The sequence below is a fragment of the Drosophila sulfurigaster genome, chromosome 3, assembly GCF_023558435.1.
Source record: "Drosophila sulfurigaster albostrigata strain 15112-1811.04 chromosome 3, ASM2355843v2, whole genome shotgun sequence".
NCBI lineage: Eukaryota > Metazoa > Arthropoda > Insecta > Diptera > Drosophilidae > Drosophila > Drosophila sulfurigaster.
The window spans coordinates 18812845-18834212 of NC_084883.1; the positions used below are offsets into that span (position 1 = coordinate 18812845).

At 43.6% G+C, this 21368-nt stretch overlaps 4 protein-coding genes across 4 annotated transcripts in view; 2 read left to right on the top strand and 2 right to left on the bottom strand.

Moving 5' to 3' along the window:
• Window positions 1-21368, bottom strand: part of LOC133841307 (uncharacterized) — a 95004-nt gene that overhangs the window by 29734 nt on the left and 43902 nt on the right. The window lies entirely within an intron of this gene.
• Window positions 671-2493, top strand: LOC133843458 (uncharacterized). Its single transcript, XM_062277029.1, has 3 exons — window positions 671-1434; window positions 1494-1829; window positions 1885-2493. The coding sequence occupies exons 1-3, from the start codon at window positions 792-794 to the stop codon at window positions 2175-2177; spliced, it is 1272 nt and encodes a 423-aa protein (XP_062133013.1). The 5' UTR covers window positions 671-791; the 3' UTR covers window positions 2178-2493.
• LOC133845615 (uncharacterized) lies at window positions 2701-5173 on the top strand. Its single transcript, XM_062280113.1, has 5 exons — window positions 2701-3049; window positions 3103-3545; window positions 3603-4297; window positions 4355-4860; window positions 4933-5173. The coding sequence occupies exons 1-5, from the start codon at window positions 2773-2775 to the stop codon at window positions 5058-5060; spliced, it is 2049 nt and encodes a 682-aa protein (XP_062136097.1). The 5' UTR covers window positions 2701-2772; the 3' UTR covers window positions 5061-5173.
• On the bottom strand, window positions 8276-9863 carry LOC133844398 (peritrophin-44). The gene is made up of 2 exons (XM_062278351.1): window positions 9695-9863; window positions 8276-9639 (listed from the first exon to the last, which is right to left on the bottom strand). Exons 1-2 carry the CDS (start codon window positions 9747-9749, stop codon window positions 8609-8611), a joined length of 1086 nt encoding a protein of 361 aa, XP_062134335.1. The 5' UTR covers window positions 9750-9863; the 3' UTR covers window positions 8276-8608.

The window sequence follows — 21368 nt, forward strand, 5'->3', positions numbered from 1 at the left end:
TTGTTTTTTGTTTTTGTTTTTCTGCTGTTTTTGTTACTTTGAAAGTGAATTTTGCTTTTTTTGTTTGCATTCACATTTTATTTACTTGTTTGTTCACCGCCATTCGCATTTCGCATTTTGTATTCGCTTCTCTTCACATTTTATGCATATTTCTGATTTGAGTTGCGCTATTTGCTCTGACCATCTCTCTCCATCTCCACTCTATTTTGTACTCTACTGTACTACAATCAAATATTTTTGGTCTCTCTTCAGACGTTGCTTTCATTTCTTGATGCCTTCCGGCTCGCTTTGTTTTTGTGTGCGGTCTGTGTGTCTATTGAAAAGCTAAACGGAAACTTTTGGTTGTCAATGTAATTTGAGTCTCAGACCAACACAGTTGCCACGGTTTCCATCTTGTTGCTTGCTTTGCTACCTATGATTTCGTATACGCTCCGTTGAGCATTGAGCAAATTGTAATTAGACGCAGTGGCCGCAATGCTCGCCGGAATAGTTTCCGCCACACGGACCACAATAAATACAGTGTGTTTTTTGGGGCACAGAAAATAAAAGTGCGACGATTGAAACCAGATGCTTTGCTTGATTACAACAAAGGCGAACAATTGAGAGCAGATTTCAGTCGTTGTTCTGTGCTCGAAATATCAATTCTCTGATTGTGCCAGATGGAAAACACTTTCATATCTGTCATTTTGAGTTGCCAAATCTAAGCAGTTGTTTATTGAAAAAAAAAAACAGAAACATAAACATAATATTACCTCTTAAAATTTACGATTTGTATTGTTAACTTCTTCAGAATGTTGAAGAGCAGTGGCTTCACAGCTTTTTATCAAGATGCACCCAATCAATGCTTGTTTGAAGTCAAGACCAAAGACCCACGACTGAACCTTGGTTTCGTCTCTTTTATTCCCGCGTTTGAGCTGGAAAGCGATTTGAATTCGTGTTTGGATTCGAATTCAAACTATGCAACGAGCACAAACGAATTTGAAATGGACTTTTCATTGCCCTCGCATCGGTTTAATGACTTTGCGGCACCTGCTAGCAAGCTCAATGTACTGCTAGAGAAGATGGACTTTTCAGAACTCTTGTCATTTCAAAGTGAAACGAGCTCATATCCAAGGGAGCCATCAATCAAAGAGTTTTCTCCGCCCGTCGATGTCATGCAAATGCAAAGTCAATTGATACCCATGCCAGAGGAGCAGCTGAAAACTGACGAGTCAAGTGAAATTCTTGCTGTCGATGTAAACGAAACTCAACCAGTTTTGTCATCAAAGTTGGGACTATTTAGCGAATTCCTGAAAAGTAATTCTCATAGTCTTGTAGCTGATGTCAAGCACAACGGAGTTAAGGTTAAACCTCAAGGTTCTATCAAGAGAAATGTTTCAACGGATTACTTGAAGGTGATTAAAAAGGAAATGCAAGAGGATTGGCCTGAAGCGGGTAACAAATGTAGGGTATTCAAATTTAATATGTAATTTAATTTTTAATATTTATTATAGCCATTCAAACATCTATTTTGGCTTCCTATTATAACACAAAAGACAAAAATACGCTGCCTTCTGCAACTTCTAATGTCTGCCAGTATGTGAGCATAAAGAATGAATCGAAAGAAGAGAAAAACTCAACTATAAAAGAGAATTCTTTGTTAGCTTCAGTTAAAAATGCTTGCAGCTCAAAAGTCCCGGTGGAAAAATTGGAATGTAGCAAGAAAATTGGCAAGAAAAATACTCGAAATATCGTTGGAGCCAATGAAATTCAAGAAACTGGAGTTCAAATATTTCGCAAGCCAACAAAGCTTTTCACTTTCGAAAACTTAAGAGATTGGAAGAAAAAGGGTTCGAAATTTATATTATTTATCACCAACTTATAACTAAGTAAGTGCCTAATTAGGTGAAGGACAGATTGAAATTTGGAAATTGCAACAATCTGATGACGAAACCTATTATTTGCTGCTGTGGGACAAGTGCACGCAAAAGTTGCTCATTCATATGCGGCTGGACAGCAAGTGGAGCATCGATTATTTGACCAACAGCACCAACAGCTGCCGTTGGTCGCACTACAATTATGCTCAGGGTCCGGAGGGAGTGCGGGAACGTTTTGCGTGTCGCTTCAGAGATTCAAACGTGGCATCCCAATTTATTGACATCGTGGGCAAATGTACAGCCAATTCAGAATTGCATTGAGCATCATATTTTTGTTTTATTTATCTTGAAGCGCACACTATTCAGTGTTAGCTAATTACTGATGAGACCTGACAAAAATTGATAATGAAGAAATGTGTATTTGATTTGTTTTGCACATTTTAAGACTGCCTATACTACAAATAATATTTCATTTAGACATTTCATTTCTATAACTTTTTATTTCTGTAATTTTGTAAGGGCTGTTATATAAAAAATTAACTTCTCAAGAACGTGCAAAAAAAAAAATTAGAAAATTCAAAATTTTTGATTAGCATATTTTTTTTGAAAATAATTTAATAAATTTTTGGATAGTAAATTGTGTTTAATGTCTTTATTTGCATCAGAGTTATTAATCTTTGAAAAATAAAGAAATAAAATAATATATTTAAGAGATCTTTATACCCACTACCCATAGAATACAATATTTATAATTTTTATTTAAAAATATCTTTTGTATGGTATTTTATAAAAGTAATAACGCACTGATATGCATTTATTCATTATGGGTAGCGGGTATCTCATAGCCAAGCACACTCGACTCGAGTTTCTATAAACTTCGAATTTTGTATCCATATCGCACTGATTTCATAGCATAATGGTTTATGTCTTGGCTAATAATTTTATGCGTAATCAGCTGTTGGTCTCGTTGCTAACAACAAAGCAGCTCTCACAGGTAAAATGTGTAAATATTTTATGCCGGTCTCACGACTCGTTGCCACAACAAACTGCTGAGTGCATCGATCTAACAAATGTGCAGAGATTAATACAAATTCAAAGTCAAGAAAGCGACTGCTACGCAATAATGGAATCTGATAAACTAACCGAATTAAATAGACAAATAAATGAGATAAAGAAGCGCATTCTGCTAGCAGGTAAAATAACTGTTATTCAACAAAAAGAGTTAACTAAAACATTGCTTTTTCAGAGGGCCAAAAGACGGCCAATGCTGCGGAATGGCAAAAGCAGAATCGCATCAATTGCGACTCAATTGGTACCTTGAAGAAGGACATCAAAGAACTGACTGTGAAGGTGAGTCGTCTACGTAATCCTTTGCAACGTCCTGTAGTCATCAAGGAGCCCAGTTCTGAGCCACGTAAGAAACAAGGTGCCACGCCCACCATCATTGTCGGCAAGGCGACATATCCGATTGGAGCCAAGAATGCTGAAGACGCTATCTTTCTGACCGATCTCAAGTTGACTGAGAGTCGGAAGCAAACGGATCTGGTGCGTCATAAGTTTAAGGCACGGCAACAGCATTTTAGCCGGCTCGTTGAACGATATCGAGAGCTCTTGGCCAACAAGGAGGCGCAGAACCAGAACTTGGGCGAGAAACCACCCGAGACACTTGAAGAGGATGCAAATCGTAAAGTGAGTTGAAGTAATAATCGAGTTATTCCATGCGATTAATTGAGTTATTCTTCGCAGCTTGTTTGCCAGCTGGAGAATGAGATTCATCGCACAAATGTGCAGTGGATGGAGGCGGAGCACATACGCAAGAAATACAGATCTATTGAGGCATCGCTCATGACTGATGCAGAGCGATTTGAGCGTAGTTTGCGCGAGCTAGAGCAATCCTTGAATGAACAAAAAGCGGAGATCGAGCGGTTGCAGCAGGTGCACAATGAAGCCATCGAAATGCGTGATGCCGCCAAGGTGATTCTACAGCGCCAGGAGCAGCAGGCGAATCTCTCGCAGAAAACTCGCGAGCGTCAAGCGCTTGACTTTCGCAAGCAGGTCGAAGCACGTAAACTGGAGTTGGAGCGCATTGGACGCAAGCTGTTCGCTGAGACCAAGACGTTAGTGCATCAGGATAGCGTGGGTTCCAGTTCAGGGGATCAACACACTGCCAAGACCGAGAACGGTGAGGAAGAGCCAGTATCGCAGCTGGAAAGCGTCACAAGCGACATGGAGTCCCTCTTCAAGCAGCTGATGGAGGCTTCTGGAGCCACTTCACCCTTTGAGGTCTTTGAGCGTTTCAGTGCACAAAAGGAATCGGCTGCGCGTCTCACATATCTGCGCAAGGCAGCTGAGGCGGAGAAAGCCAATCTAGAGGCAGAGCGAGAGGCATTAACAAGCGAACTAGAAGCATCCAAGTTCTCGGATGTCAAGGAAAGCGAAGTGTAAGTTTGGTGAAGAAACCATAAGTTTAAATTCTAATTTTCAATGCATGTTTGCAGCAATCAAGAAGTCATCGAACAGATCAAAAACAATATAGGCGTCATGGAGCAGGAGCGTAAAAAGGACACAGATGCCGCAGACAAGTCGATGGGTGTACTTAAGTACCTTAAGGAGCGCATCTGTGAGATGATCTTCAAGGTGCAGGAAGTGGACGAGAGCAACATTGATATGAAAGAGCGTAAGCTGCACATTAGCGTCGCTGAGTTGCCCAATTTTCTTGCTCACACAGCGCAAGATGAGGACTTGATTGAGATACTCAAGCTGAAGATCAAGCGCTGCCAGGAGCTGAGCAAACCCGAGGATGTGCCGCCCCTAGAGATACCCAGATTAGACTTGGAAGAAGACGAGGATGATGCGTATCAACTGGAGCCACCAAAGTCGCCGTCGGTGGTGGAGGGCGAAAAACCACAGCCGATGCCAATGTGCTATTACAATCTGTTCGCTGGTCGTGCACAGCGAGCAGCTGGCACTTCCTCATCCTCGCCAGAACAGGCGCCAGCAGTGGGTAAGTTGAGAAGACACTTGCTGCTCGATATCAGCTAACAGAAAATTATTTTCATTGTTTGTGTTTTTGTAGTGGCGACAACAGATGATGATAATGAGGTGCCATCGCGTAACTTCCTCAAGCGACAATCAGTGCTCATTGTGGACTCGAAATCACGTCGAAAACCGTTTAGACCGCCACCTGGCGGCAGGAGGAAGTAGTTCAAATCAGCAATATTAGCATGAGCGAAAAACTACAGAATGGAAATTCAACTAATAATCAAAAAGTCTTGGAGCGACAGAAATTAGTATAAAACGTATGGCAGATATAATCAAAAAGGAATAATATTAACATATTCATTTTAATCTATAAATTTTGCAAATAAAGTTGATCAAAGTAGAAATTGCTGACTTGAAACTTTAATACTTAAACCTATTTTTCTTTGAATTATATATTTATATTATTAGTTTTTTATTTCAATCAAATTTATATATACATATATAGCAAAACTAATTTAAAGCAAAACCTTTACAAATATTCCTAAATTAAAGTCCATCAAAGTTGTAGCAAACAGGAAATTGCTAGCTGAAGAGTTTTTTTTAATTTATATATATATATATATGTATTCAGGTATTTTCTACTTTAATCATATTTTTGTAAGCTACCAATGTTCATTTAATACTTCATTTAATTCTTCGTTATTTACTCGTGTATAAATTGTCGAATTCGCATTCATAAATAAATAATAATATTCATTTTTCCCTTAATCAATTTTTATATACCAGCAAGAACAACAAAATTCATTTAATTCTCTAAACAAATCCTATTCATAAAACTCGATTGAATGAAAAATGAAATCTCAATCTATATTGCGACCTAATCCAATTTGTCAACATTTAGTAGTTTCATGCAGAAACAATAACAAGTTAACTACGACTACGAGAGACGAGTTAAGATAAGTCACTGTTGCTGCTGCTGCTGTTTCTGTTGCAATCCCCTTTGTGCGATTTAATACTTATCGAAGCATGTTCTGGCCATATTTTCTGGCTGCTGTCGCTCTCGGCTGGATGAATGTCAACGGCTCCAGTGGAATGACATAACAAATAGCAGTGCCGGACGATGCAGCAAGGACGTTACCCAGAGTAAACAATATTTATTGCAGCCCCCAGAATATAAACGAAGGACAAAGCAGCCCGACGAAGCAGCACGATGAAGGACGACGACGACGACGACGAACTAACGGCCAAATGAAGTGCAAAACGGAACAAAGTGCGGACCGCGGCTGTTGCAAGAGAAATAACCTTTCAAAAATTGTTTACACCAGAGGATGTAAGGATGGCTTGGCCTCGCCTCGCCTGGCCTGTTTTGGTCCTGGCTGCGACCCAGGCGACCAACCGTCTATCGTTCTAACTTGCAGTAATAAAGCGCAGCAGCTGACAACGAGCAATCAACGCGGACTGTGAACGGAGTTGGGAGACGATGGCGAAAGCGAAGGCGTAGGCAATGATGGCAGTGGCAGCCGGCAAAGCTCCGTGGTGATGGGCAAACAAAGATGCCTGATGATCTATTACATGGCGTGTTGCCGGAAATGCAAGGCACAGACCGAAGGGAACTCGCTAGCGATGTCAACTAAATGTCAACAGCGACGGCATAAGCAGAATAGCAGCATAACACTGCATCATCTAGAGACTGAGCTAGATTGAAGGACTGCAAAGAAAAGGGAAACTTCGCATAGATAGAGAGTCTCGATTCAATGTTGAACATCAGCAGCAGCGGAGTAATCCACTCGGCAGACTCACAAAACAAAAGCTCCGTTGACTACCTGGAGACTAAAGGATACTAAGCTCAGGTTTTTGTATTAGACACAGTAAGCCCTTCGCTGGTGGCATTGGCCCTGACGTCGCAGAAGGTTGCGAACCTCAAGGATAATGGCCACAGTAGAAGTTTGCAGTTGGGGTTGCCCAGCAATTGACACCGTGTATCTGACGTTGCTCTCTCCGTAATGCATTTTTAATTATTTCCTTGAACGTCGAGGAAGTTTTTCTCTCCTAGATAGCTGTTATTGCCAGGTAACCTGTTAATGTGAATGTCAATGTTTTTTTGCTTGTGCTTTGGGCTGTCATAATGTGAAATGACCTGACATCAAATGTAATGAGTAAAGCCACTTATGCAGCATAAGCATTTTGCCACTTGAAAGTGACAGTTGGCATCACAAATGTCAAAATGTTTATGAAATATGTAACTAGTAATTTGCAATTTACATTGAATAAATAAATTAGTTGCTGGCTTGAAATTTCCCAGTGGAGCACAGAGCAGCCAGCGGCAAGTAAGGAAAGCTGCTGACTGTGTAATTGGAAATCCCAAAACAGTTTGCTGCCTTTTCGACAGCCGTTAAATCACCTTGCGGTAACCACGCCCAATTTTAAAGCAATTAGGCAATTCAATCTCGCATCGCCAGTAAATCAAACGCCCATCGATTGAAGAGAGCAGCAACTAATTTGAGAAAGAGAGAGAGAGAGTGAGTGAGCGAGAGTGGAGGAAAAGTCGTTCAATAAAACCGCAAAACAATAAATTTAAATTTCTCTTGGCAGCACGTAAAACTTTTTAACAGTGCATAAACTACCACAGAGAGCCCAAAAAGAGCGCACAGAGTCAGTCCTACTGACTACGAGGACGAGCACGAGTGTGTAATGTGTTTGTGTGTGTGACAGTTGTGCAAATAAATGAGCGGAAACGGAAACGGTTTGGGTTGCTGCCGCGTCGAGGCAGCAACTCGGCTCTCGCGTCTCAAAAAGTCTGCGTCTGTCGTCTCGTTTCGTTTCGTTTCGTTTGGGCTTGGTTCCGTTTGGTTTCGTCGGCCGCGGGCTTGCACAACACTGCGAATGATAAATAACGTAATTTCTTTATAACTTTTCATTCAAATTTTTGGTTGCTTTTCGGCCACGCTTGTTGCTGCTTTGCCTCGGCATCGCCTCGCCTGCGGGCAACGCCTTGGCCAGGCCCCCGTTTGGCTCGTTTTACTGCTTGTTGTTAAGTAAAATAAATTGCGATTCCATGTAATAAAAGTCAATCATAATAATTCAATGACTCATCGTGCGGAGCCACTCTGATTTCGAGGCCACAGCGACATCTTATGTTATGCCGGGTACACGCAGTTTTTCTTCCTCCACAGTTTATATTGTTGACACATAGACAGGTTCAACGGCGTATACATTAAAGTGTTATAAATCCTTGAGACTTTTGTTAAAGCCCCTGCTGCATGGGCTTTTTCGGTTTCCCTCGAGTCAACCACATACGCGTATCTTGTTCTTGTGCCAGTTGCGTGCCAGATGCTACACCGAAATTTGACTGCCTAAGAAAAAAAGAAGATGCTAGAAAATATTGGCAACACATAAATCTTATCTACGCGTTGGCTGCGACTTTCTTCTAGCGTTTTTGTGCTAATTTTTCTTTGGCACTCGCTCGTGTTTCTTCTTGTTTGCATTGCGTCCTATAACAAATGGCGGGAGCTTCGGTGTGTTTATTTTTGAGCGCCGCCTATATTTATGTTTTTCCATAGACAACAGATGCACGAACCATTTATTATCTCAACAGCATGATGTAAAGAAAGAAAAAAAAACAAACAAGAAAACAACAAAAACAAATGAATATTACAATTATAAATATCTCCCAGATTGCAATCAAAAGAGCATGCTTAATATCCAGCTGTTAAACGGTCCCCTCAAGTAAAGTCTAAATGAGTTAATTATCCAATGCAAAAGTCGGTCAATTAATCATTCATAAAACAAACAGTATAGTTGGGATATTTATCAACACAAACGCCGCGTTTCTCATCAAAATACGGATAATCGTCAGAGCATTTAAGGAGTCTGTTGGAAGTCTGATTCTTGCAAAATATATATTCTGTGCAGCCAGTGTTGATGGCAGTGACAAAAGTTGAGTTCAGATTGGCGCAACGATCAAAGGGACAACTGTATGTGTCGGGGTTCACGCACTTTTGACTCCACCATTGAAAATGTTTGCCCAGAGGACAACTGTGCCACTTGCCAATGGCATACTGAGAGCTGCAAGTGTAATAACCCTGACAGGTTAGGGAATCTGAGATGAATTGGTCACCAGAACGATCTGATTGATAGAACTCGGCACAAACATTGGCATCTGTAGCAGGCGGCTGCTTTTTCACCACTTCGAAAGCCTCTTCGCCACAATGCTCGGGCTTTAGCGTTTGACAAATGCCATTTTTGTAGTTATAGTAGCGTTCAGCAGTACAGACTTTAACCGTACTCGCTCCATTCAGGCACTCCAGATAGAGGCCACAGTTCTGGGGATCACCAACAGTTGTGCCGCTCGGCATAAAAGCGCATAAATCGATGCTCCTCTGAGGACATCCGGCTGCACTGGACACACATGTCTGCAGGCGGTTGCTAAACAGGTAACCATCTGGACAGCTGTACACTTCATCATCGCCGCATTTCTTGTATTTCCGACAATCAAATGGCTCGGCTAGATAGTCGCCTTCCTTTTGCTGTGCACAACGCTCCCAATCCTGAGGGACACAACGCACTTCTCTCGCCAGCTCGCACATGCCCGTTGGCGCATCATGGAAATATCCCTTGGGGCAATATCCACGTCCGACGAGCTTATTATTGCTGCAATATGCCCAGGCCTGGCAGTCACTGGAGTCACCTATGTGGCCCGTTCCGTGCCAGTAATTGCAAACAAACTCCATTGAAATGCCACTCGATGATGATTGCCACAACAGCGCAGTCCACACGAATGCATTCAAAAACTGATTGGAAACTGAAGAGAAGTGAACTTTAATCTATCCGCTCCGTCACAAATGCAGTTTTTCTACCTCTCATTGTACACAGGCTTCTTTCACTTTCAGCAGCAGCAACGCAACTAATCATTCCAATAACAACTTCTGTTGCTCTGGAAGCATCGCAACGACTTCATGATTACATGTAATTTTCTGTGTTTGGCTTGCTATCAATGATAAGCGTCGAAAACTTCTAAGAACATGTGAAACGAATTCAAAGTACATGTAAATAGATACAGAGCAAGTCAGAATCTATGCTGATAACACTGGGTTTATCATCAATTGAACTACGAAAAATCAAGTATACGATATGTTGGTCTACTTTTCACTGGAGAGTTTGATAGGGAAACTTAAAAAATACTTTGAAATTAAAGACAAGGAAAGTAAAAAGTTAGATAAATAGTTGAAATATAACTACTCTGCTACCAAATTGTTGTGTAAGCTAATAGAGTACTTGGCTGGCAAAAATCCTCTGCTGAACCCTCCCCGAGGGTGCTGGCTGGGTAGGATCTGTATTACCTCAGTGTCAACGGGTAGCAGATCTCTACTATACGTCGATATTTCAGGAACTGCAGATCCTAGCTGAGGACTCTGTTCCTTATCTTTCGGGCATCTGCCTGAAGATAAGTAGCAGAATCCATGGTACGAGGTGTCTGGCGGTAAGACTGAAAACGCTATGGGGGGCTCCCAAGAACAAAATTAGCCAACTATGGTCTCGGAATGGACTCATTAAACGATTCAACCCGGGCTGGGATGTCAGCCCAAATGTCGGTGGAAGGCGTGACTGCTACCACCGGCGGGCACGGGGGGGAGAGATCCTCTCTGCGTGTCGCCAGCGGTCACACCTCTGAGGCGGCGGGAGCAGGCCGTACCAGTTGTAACAACACTGCCACAAAAAATTCGAGGTTGGTGCGCGCGGGTGCTGTGGTCTTAACCGACACGGACCAAAAGAGCGCTGCGCCAACTTCTACGGTGGAGGGGGAACGTCTTCCTCTTCAGTCACCCCTGCCTATCGCCAGCACCTCCAAGGTTGCGCAGCGGGGCACGGGGGGGCTGAAGGAGAAGGCCAAAAATAGGGCGGCGACCCGTATTCACGCAAGGCTTAGTGGCGTAGCTAACCTGTCCGTCAAGGACCAGGAGAGGCTTGCCTGGGCCAACACGTGGATGCGGGAAAACCAACTTAGCCCCTCCCAAAAGACACTAAAGTGCAGACCGGTTCTACCGGCCCTGCCAACAACAAGGTGGAGTCCATGGCAAGCAAGCGCCAACGGTCCGCTGAGAGTCCCAAGCAAGGGGCTCCAGTGAGAAGCTGCGAGCACCTGGCTCCACCAACACGGACTCGAACAAAACGAAACAGAGAGCAACGGTTGCTGAAACTGCCAGGCGGCATCTCGCCGTTGCTCTCATAGACAGAGGGACCCTAACGGGAAAATGTCTGCAGAGCGGTGGCGGGTGACCCATAGCAAGCTGGTCGACGCACTGTTTGTCAGGATGGAGAATGTCCCAGACAGTCCAATGCCTACGTTCGAAGGCACTGGCTGGCTGAATGGTGTCAAGATCCTGACATGCAAGGACGACCCAACATTGCAGTGGCTGCAAGCGACCGTACCCAAACTGGACGGGCTGTGGGAGGGGCCAAGCTGGACGTGGTGGACAGGAATAATATTCCGTCCATGCCGAAGGCGAAAGTCCTTTTCCCAATAGTTGTTCAGGGAGAGCGGGCGCTTCAGCTGCTTAAAAAGCAGAACCCGGCCATACCGACGAGTGATTGGTCCGTGCTGAAGGTTGATGAACCTTTACCCAGTGGTGGGCAGCACGTGATCATTCAGATCAACAAGGAGGCCGAGGATCTGCTATACAAGCGCAATGGGAAGATGGCGTGGGGCTTAGGGAGCGTGTACCTTCGCCTCAAAAACGTCATCCCAACGACCAGGACACACACACGCTGAGGTTAGGGGAGGTTGAGGCAGATCTCGGTCTCGAGAGCGTGACCGACGCCACCCAGAACCTCAGCCTGACTGACAAGACGGAGGAGGTGGGGAGGAACTGTCCATGCAGACGGGCCCCCCCGCGAGTTTGCTAACCTCTAATGAGTGTGCTGCAACTCAACCTCCATAAATCCAAAACGGCTTCGGCGGAGCTACTCCTTGCCCTGGAGGAAGTGTCCGCCTACGCGGCTTTGGTCCAAGAACCGTGGATAGCGTCGGGCAACACGGTGGCTGGACTGAAGTCGCCTAACTATGATTTATACGTCCCGACATTGGTAAGCAGATCGAGAACTGCCATCCTTGTAAAGAAGGGGCTAAAAGCTCATCTACTACCTAATTACAGCAATGACGATCTAACCGTGGTGGTGCTGGAGAGCCGTGAAGGATGTTTGCTGCTGGCATCCTGTTATATGGCCCACGACAAGCCGGCTCCACCTGACGAGCTGCGGAGGCTGGTGGACATGGTCTGCTCCTCCAAGAAGCATATTATTATCGGAACGGACGCCAACGCCCACCATAGCGTCTGGGGAAGTCCCGACATCAATGACAGGGGTGAGTCAGTTCTTGATTTTATCCTTAACCATAAGCTTAGACTAGCCAACAGGGGTGAGGTATCTACCTATGTAGGTCCCACCTCCAGTAATGTGCTGGACCTAACGATTTCAACTGAGTGTACCAATGTTGAAGAGTGGAGGGTCCTGGATAGACCCTCCTTCTCGGACCATAAGTACATTCATTTTACCATTCCTTTTAACAGGGTACCTGCGGCTCAGCCGTTCAGAAATCCCCGTAACACGAACTGGGCGAAATTCTCTAGCCTTGTTTCCAAGTCTCTTGGTTCGCCGGGTAACATCAACTCGGTACAGGACCTAGAAACTACTGTCAATGTCCTTTCAGCAGGACTACTTTCAGCGTTTCGCCAATCTTGTAGACTCTCAAGACCGACGAGAAGATCGAAGCCACCCTGGTGGAACCCAGATCTCTCATCGCTACGTGGGGAGCTTACTAGCATGTTTCAACTTGCTAAGAAGGCGGACAACGAATATGTCTGGGACGAGTATAGGTCTCTCCTGAAGTCGTACAAGAAGATGATCCGATCATCCAAAAGGTCTTCATGGAGAACCTTTTGCTCGGACCTGGATAACATCAAAGACACCTCCAGACTGAGGAAGCTGCTGTCCAAGCAGGCTTCCAGTCCCAGTCTGCTCAAGTCGGGCGATGGAGCGTGGACGGAGAGCAGTGCTGAAACTCTGGAAGCACTGCTCTCAACTCATTTCCCGGGATGTATTGGAATAGGGAACAGTGACTGGCAGCTCTTTCCTAGTCTCCCAGCTATGAGACCACCTGCCGGTCTAATTACAGACAACAAAATAATTTGGGCTATCGACTCCTTTGCGAAGGTCAGGTCGCCCGGTCTCGATGGACTTTCGCCAGCAATGCTGCAAGCCAGCAAGCCCACGATTGTTCCGTGGCTATCGGGTATCTATTCGGCGTGCCTCGCATGGGGTCATATCCCCACTCTTTGGAGGACCTCGAAAGTCATTTTCCTGCCCAAGGCGGGCAAATGCAGTCATGTGGTCCCAAATGACTTTCGGCCTATCAGCCTAACCTCTTTCTTGCTAAAAACATTGGAAAAGCTACTTGATTTGCACATCAGAAGCAACTCAATGCATCTGTTGTCCCCAAATCAGCATGCGTATACAAAGGGCAAGTCCATTGAGACTGCTCTCCATGCTCTAGTAGCCTCCATCGAAAAAGCAGACCACTATAAAGAATATGCCTTGGGTGCATTTCTTGACATTTCAGGCGCCTTCAATAACGTCACCACTGATGCTATTATGAAGGGCCTTACCTCAATTAACACGGCACCAGCGATCCACAGATGGGTCAACCGCCTTCTTTGTGACAGGCGGGTGGTGGCTACGTGGGGCGATGCGGCCATTACAAAGGTAGTGCGAGGTGGCACTCCCCAGGGTGGGGTTCTCTCGCCTCTCCTTTGGAATTTGGTCGTAAATAGCCTACTTCTTAAATTTACTAGACGGGCCTCCAAGTTAACTGCCTATGCTGACGACATAAGCATTTTGATAACTGGGAAATGCCCAACCACCCTTAGTTCCGTAATGGAACTTACTTTGCGGGAAGTTAAAGCATGGGCCGAATCAGCCGGGCTCAGCATTAACGCGGATAAAACGGACCTTATCCTCTTCACGAAGAGGTATAAGGTACCTGCGTGGTCCCAAAATAGGCTGCACTATGCTAAAGCCGAGCCTAGCAGTAAAATACCTAGGTGTGGTCCTCGACAGCAAACTGACATGGAAGCTCAATGTGTTAGAAAGGGTGAAGAAGGCCACCGGAGCCTTGTACATGGCGAAAAAGATGCTTAGCTGCACTTGGGGCCTCTCTCTAATCTAATGCGGTGGATATACATCTCAGTTGTTCGCCCTATCCTCACCTACGGTGTTCTAGTGTGGTGGCAGGCCACTGAAAAAAGGACGTACCTATCCATCTTGGAAAGGACACAGCGTCAAGCGCTACTGTGTATCACAGGCGCTCTCAGGTCGACGCCAACTAAAGCCCTCGAGGTAATAGCTGGTGTCGAACCATTAAACCTATACGCGCAATCCATAGCCGCAAAATCGTCCCTACGGATTGCCGCAACTGGCAATTTGGGTCTGCTAGGCTATGGTCACAGCGCCATTGGTAGGGAGACTAGTAGAGACTTGGACTATACTATCCCCTTACCAGTACTGACCATATTAACACTATATTCTTGGAACCGGAGTGCTGGCGGGAAGGGTTATGCATTCCCGAAGCCCTCAACCTCTTCACCGACGGTTCGAAGATGGATGATGGTGTCGGAGCGGCCGTATACTGCCCGGACCCGGTCTCCAAACATTCCTATAAACTCCCAGACCATTGCAGCATCTTCCAGGCGGAAGTTTTTGCCATTGGAAAGGCTGCCGAATTGGCTCGGGGTTTACAGCGTGATCACACCTCTATTAACATCTTTGTTGACAGCCAGGCTGCAATAAGATCAATGCACTCTGATGTGGTCAAGTCCAAAGTTGTCCTGGACAGCAGAAGAGCAATAGAGTCGCTGAACGCATCTGCGGTCGTGCGTATCTATTGGATCCCAAGCCACCAGGGCATCGATGGCAACGAGATCGCAGACACTCTCGCCAAAGAGGGAGTAGGGCTCGATGTCGGTAACATGTGCAATGTTCCGATACCCCTGCGAACTCTAGGCAATGAAATTGAGGTGCGCTCTAGACTTCAGTGGGACGCGAGCTGGCGTAATGCCAACTCGTGCAAAACTGCAAGGCTGATGTGTGCCTCTACTAACAAAAACTTAACCAAATTCGTCATGCAGCTTTCAAGGAAAGACTGCAGGCTAATGCTAGGCATTTTAACTGGCCACTGTCTGTCAGCTGTCCATGCTGTAAAGCTGGGCATCACGAACAGTGATCAGTGCAGGAAATGCAACGAACCCGGGGTTAAGGAAACACTTGAGCATCTTCTCTGTAGATGCCCAGCGTTATCCCGACTCCGGTTGAAATACCTTAATTCGCCGTGCCACAACGATCTTCGGGACGTCTCACGGCTATCTCCTAGGATGCTGCTGGCTTTTGCCAAAAATGCATCCATACTGCGCGATTTCTGAGACGTATATAAGCTACCGGTACAGCTACGGACCTCCACTGGTCTATGCTTTGCCCCGTACAGGGGCAGCCGGTCCTACCTAACCTAACCTAATAGAGTACTTATAATTCTAAATAATATTGTAAACAAACTATTTATTTTTATTCATAGGAAACTTTGGTTGGGCAGTTTGATAATTACTAAGGCATGAGTACAAAATATGTTTTAAAATTTTTTCATTTATTGGAAACAATTGCAACATTCTTGAAAGTGAATGCGTTTTTCAACAATTGTACTGCACAATATCAAGTATACGAACTGTTGGTATTTTTTTCAAGGGGGATTGGGCAATTCAAAAATATGTGAGAAGCCGGTGAAAAATATAATATATTATTGAATTCTTAAATTTATTGCAAACATTTGCACTGAGTTTATTATCAATTGAATTACGAAAAATCAAGTATACGAACTGTTGCTCTTCTTTTCATTGCAGACTTTATTTAGGTCATTTAAAAATAACTAGAAAATGAAATTATGTATCTAATTTATTTCTATGCTGAGAACAATTGGTTTATTATAAATTGAACTACCTAAAAAAAGATCAAGTATACGAGACGTTGGTTTTCCTTTGTTAAGGTAATTTTAAAATATTAATGATATTAATTTGAAAAATTATTGTAATAAATTAGATTTCCAATTCAGTTTAAACAAATTTAGTTTAAAATTAATACTTAGCTAATTAATTAGTATTGCAATTGTAAATAATTAAGTATACGAACTGTAAATCTTCGTTTGACAGTTTTTGATTAGACAAGTTATAAATATTAAAGAAGTTAATGATAAAAATGTAATAATGTGTTCGTCAGTTTGAGGTAAGTATTTAAAATACTTTTAAATATGTACAAAATTATATCAGTTTAAATTACTAACTGGCATTTTACTGTAATAGAGTTACTGAGGCAATTCAGTGAATAATTGGTTTTTGATAGTACCTAAATTGATATACGAAATCTAATTACCATCGCCAAAATACACACTCTTATGCTTGTTCGTTTTTGCGAGCACCAAATCCAAGCTGATAGCTTCTTTAATGCCGCAGGGCAGCTCAAAGTAAACTGTTATTCACTCGAAGTGGTATTTCGTAAATGCCATTTATGAATATGTAAGCAAGAATAGCTCAACCAAAAACTGTGAGTTTTTGATGATACTCTAAGTGCCTATTAGACTCAAGGGGTCTTGTTGTACGTAACTAACTTGATTTCACATTTTTTCTATCTACACTTCTCTTCTGTTTAAAGAACCTGAACAGCCGGAACAGCAACGCAGACTAAGCGACTTGTAGTGGAAGTAACATAATCTATCTAAAAGATAGAGAAGAAGTAGAGAAGAAAATAAAGAAAGAAATTGATGCAAAATTGTACGAGAGACAGAGTTCTTTTGCATACGTCTCGGTGATTGTAAAAGACAGGAGGCGGAACTGGCGCCTTGCCGCTGTCGTGCATCCAATGTAAACTACTTAACTTCGGCTCGTTGCATTTATTGACATTTTATGCTTAAGGACATGTTTAATATCCTTGACGCACTGCAACGAACACGACTAAGTTGGTAGCTTTCAACAATGGAATAACAGACGCTAGGTGGCTATAAAAAGATTTACTAAAGCGCTTCATTATTGCCAAAAGGCATTCCCGAAAAAATCTAGTTAAGATAATGCCCCAGCAGTTAACTGCTACTGATTGAGAAAACAATCCTTAAAGCCATTTTTCTATGCTACTTTTATGGCATAGTAGACTCCCTGTAATATATCATTCAATGACTTTAGTCTCGTTAAGCAAGCACTACTTCTACGATATACATATGTCTGCCTATCTGTGTGTACGTTTCATAGAAAAACAGATACAACAACAACAACAAGGATGTCAATTTCGAACATATGCAAATGGCATGAACCCACTTTGGGCCCTTTGCTTTTACCACTTCCGCTGCACAATGTCGAGAGTCCCAGCAGCGGCGCCATTCGCTTCCGTTTCCGTTTACCATACGACATTTATGGAGCTCATCATACCCCTGATTGTCCAACTCCCCTCCTCGAACACCCGACAACGGCCAACTACTTGCCCTTTATTCTCTATTCAATCAGTGGCTGTCTGCCTTTCACCGGTTTCCACAGACCCTTTCTCCTCTCTCTCTCATGGCAAATTGCGCGCCTCTTTCTGGGCCCATCCTCTATCTCCGTCTCCGCCTCAATCTCCATTTCCATCTCCATCTCTGGCGCTCTGTAATGTCTGTTCTGTCCACTCATCCATTCCATTCCATTCTTACAGCCTTGTTGTTCTTGTACTTGTTTGCGTGCCGGCTTTTTGTGCTGTCCGCTCGGTTGCCTTCGTAATTTTTTCCACATGTTCACGGCTTGAATATTTTATGGGCTTAAGTGCTTTCAGTTAGAGTCTTTTGCATTGTTCGTGTGCGTTTTGCACCTTGCACTCTGCTTTTGTACAAGGACTCACATAAATTCATTAGATTACTCTTCTCCTTGCCTCCCCTCCGCGCACCCATTGTGCTTAATGTTAGATAGAAGCCAAATGCCAGAAGTCTTACCTGCAAATAAGAAATGAATACAACACATCAGATAAGATATCGTATTGTTTAGATCGTAAACTAATTGCTCGGATTTTGTAATTGATAGGCGATAGATTGATTTGAAATTATTCTAATATAGAAAAACATGTAAATTTAAAGTACACAAATTTAGGCAAAAGCAGACGCCACGTGCAGTCTTCTTTCTAAAGGAATCCCCAAAAGAGGCCAGAAAAGTGCAAAGGTCAAGGATTAACATTGCCGTTTGATACCTGGCTCATATAACTCATTTTAATTAGGTTAAATATGCAATGAAAAGTTAAATGTGCCGAGCGAAGCAAAAAAAGGAAAAGGACAGCGGAGCATGAACAGATTCTCTAAAAGAAGGCACAACAAGGATAGGGACAGCACGCCGCTAGTCGGGAAGCAGCCAAAGAAGAGCTCTTTAGGAGCCCTTGACGAATATCGCGGAAGCAACTCAAAGGAACGACTGTTCATAAACACGAGGAGCAGGCTCAATGAGATGCAAAGGACGATAAACAAACCCACAAGCGGCGGCGAGAATGTTTGCCGCTGGCGAAATAAGGTTGCGAGTCCTCGACTCCCAGCGCATCGCAGGCCTGCTTAAGGACAATGCCAAGCAACGAAACGTGGCAACCAGAAAACCAAAACCAACAGCAACAAACAAAGAACGAAGCTGCAGTCGGGTGTGCTCGACTAGCACATATCCGATACATATTTTTAGAGAATACAAAACACAAATGTGTACCAAAATGAATCCACATTTACATGCCACATTTAGTTCATGTTGATGCTTAGTTATAATGTGTTATAATACCCTTTTATCCTATAGCTAACGGGTATGAAAACCCCAAAAAGCAAAGGAAAAGAAGGTTGCCATAGAGAAAGAAAAGAAAAGAAAAGAGAAATGTGCAAAAGGAGCCACCAAGTCATATTTTTGCTCACCAAAATGAAAACGCCAACAAGCAACAAAGAACGTGAGGTGCACAAGCGGGGGCGCTGAGGGCAAGGGAAAAACAGGAGGCAAGAAGAAAACCAGCGTGCGTGGAGTGCGAAAGAAATTATAGCAGCTTCGTTTCAAACGGGGCAAAAGTAGGGGGCGGATGTAGCATGCGGGCGTGGCACGTACTTGGAGTATTTTGGCAAAATTAAAATTTATGAACAGATAAAAAAGCGTTAATGGGCACTCGCTGGGGTCAAGCTGGGGCTGTGGCTGTGGGGGTGAATCTAGATGTGCGTGTGTAACAGTTTGTAGCGAGTGGCAAATAAAGTAAACGCTCGGCAGAAAAAATTAAAGGCGATGGTGGGAGGGCGGCAAGCCTCCACAACTTCAGCCATAAACGCTGCATTTTTATTTCGAGGCACAACTAAGAGAGACACGACGACTACTTGCCAAGCCACTTGAGAGCGCTAGGAAGCAGAAGCAGCAGTGGCAACACATTAAAATTCACCAAAAATAAACAATGTGGCAATTTTGTGAAGTAAGCAAAACAAACACACTTCAAGTACAAACTAAAGATGTGGATGTGGAGGGCGGAGTGTCGACAAGGCAAGAAAAAAGCAACAAGAATGTAATTAATTGTGTTGTAAAGTTTAATAATCCCATCAGCAAGCAGCAAAGAGTGAGACTAACATTGACTAAACACTTCAACATTGTGTCATTTGTCGCCTGAAATACGGCTAGGACGATTCCATTTGTGGTAGCTCCAACTACGTGTTAATGACTTTGAAATACTTTTATTGCCCCTTTTCTGAGGCTGAGGCTGAGTCGCGTCTCTATTTTTGTGGCAGACGCGTACCACGTGTTTTGTCAGCCATTTCCATTTCCATTGTCAGTCAGCATGCTCGGTTCGCAATTCTGGCCATTATCTTAGCTGGCAGCAACAACTCGTACGCGTATACAGAATGCTAAAAAGCCATATTTTTGCTCTTGAAACAATGTCAAGTCGTCGAGAACATTTTTAAGTGGGCCCTCCGCGTCGAGCCAGGGCCAAGTAACCAAGCAAGCAGGCAGCAGGGAGGCAGGCACCAGGCAGTGAGACCTAATGGTATTTACATGTTGTTGTTTCAGTTGTCGTCCTTCGACGAGTTGCCAGTGTCATGCACGTGTACAGCAACGAGTTGGGAACCCAGAGTACTTTTGCCAGGATGCAAATACAACTACACGTACGATGTGGGAGGCACAACCAACTGGCAACTGGCAACGGGCAACTGAGACTGTCTGACTGGCCCTGGGGTCGAGTGGCAGCAGCATAATGTGCCTGCCAGCCTGACTGTCGGCTCCTGTGTCGTCCTTAAATGTCCCTTTAAATGTGCGTCTAATTATGTTTACGTGCCATCCAAAAGTGACAACCAAAAAACTTGCTACAAATGGCTGAATTTTAGAGAGCCCATGATTTAGGTACAACTGAAGCAGCAGCTCTGAGGCTAAGTAGCTTGCTTGGCTTGTAGCTTGGCCTGACCCAAATCCATGTGTTGACTTCTTGTTAATTATGCAACTTTGGGTAGTCAACTTCGCGCCATCTTGGCTGATTTGGGTTACGGTCAAAGTCCCTTAAAGAATATTGCATTAAATTTTGATGGATACAGCTAGAGCAAGAGCAACAGGTTCGACTTCTAACCACTTTCGCATTTATCAACTTCACGAAAATGTGTCCAAGGTGTGAAATTACCAAAAAGTTTGTTGGTGTCGAAACCCAAGAAGGCCAAAGAAGGCCGCCGGCTTGTGTTTGACAGAATACCTAATGAATGTTCTCGTATGAGGTTACAACCATTGGAAAAGTTTCTCATTTTTGGGGTTATTAAATGAATTTTGTAATGGCATATTTTCAATATTGGCGGCTTCTCTAGTTGTAGTTGTAGTTCTGCAGTTAGTTCATTTTGGGTGTGGCCATAAATTATTCATTGTGCCAGGGTTCAACAGCATCAGCTCATTTGTTGCTCAGCTGTCGTTGCGTCAGGGAGCAAACTGTTTCTGCTCCTTTTGTATCAACATTAATTACTTTAAAAGCTTCCCAGCCACATCCTGTACCTACTATATTATATATATTTTTCATATTAATATCGCATATTGCCACGAAATGTTAATTAATATTGCTGTCGAACAGCCAGAGGAAGCCCATTGGGAAATGCGCTTGTATGTGGGCGTTGGAATGGGCGTGGCAAGGCGATATGTTGGCATTTAATCACAAGGACATCAAAAGGCAGCTTGCCAGGTGAGGCACTGTCAATACCAGGTATTCAATTATAGCACATTATGCCTCACTTGAAATGGAGAAATGAGCAAAGAAAAAAATAAAAAATAAAAATATGTTATAATATTGACTCCTTGAAGCGAGTGTTTATTACGACGCTGCGAAAAGATAATATTTTATTCGAGCGGCAGTAAAATGCAAGCGCGAAACTTTTGCCAAAAGACAATGGCAATTTTTTCCAGCTCCAAGATAAGCGAAGCGCAGAATGCCTCGATGGGTAATTAGCTATTC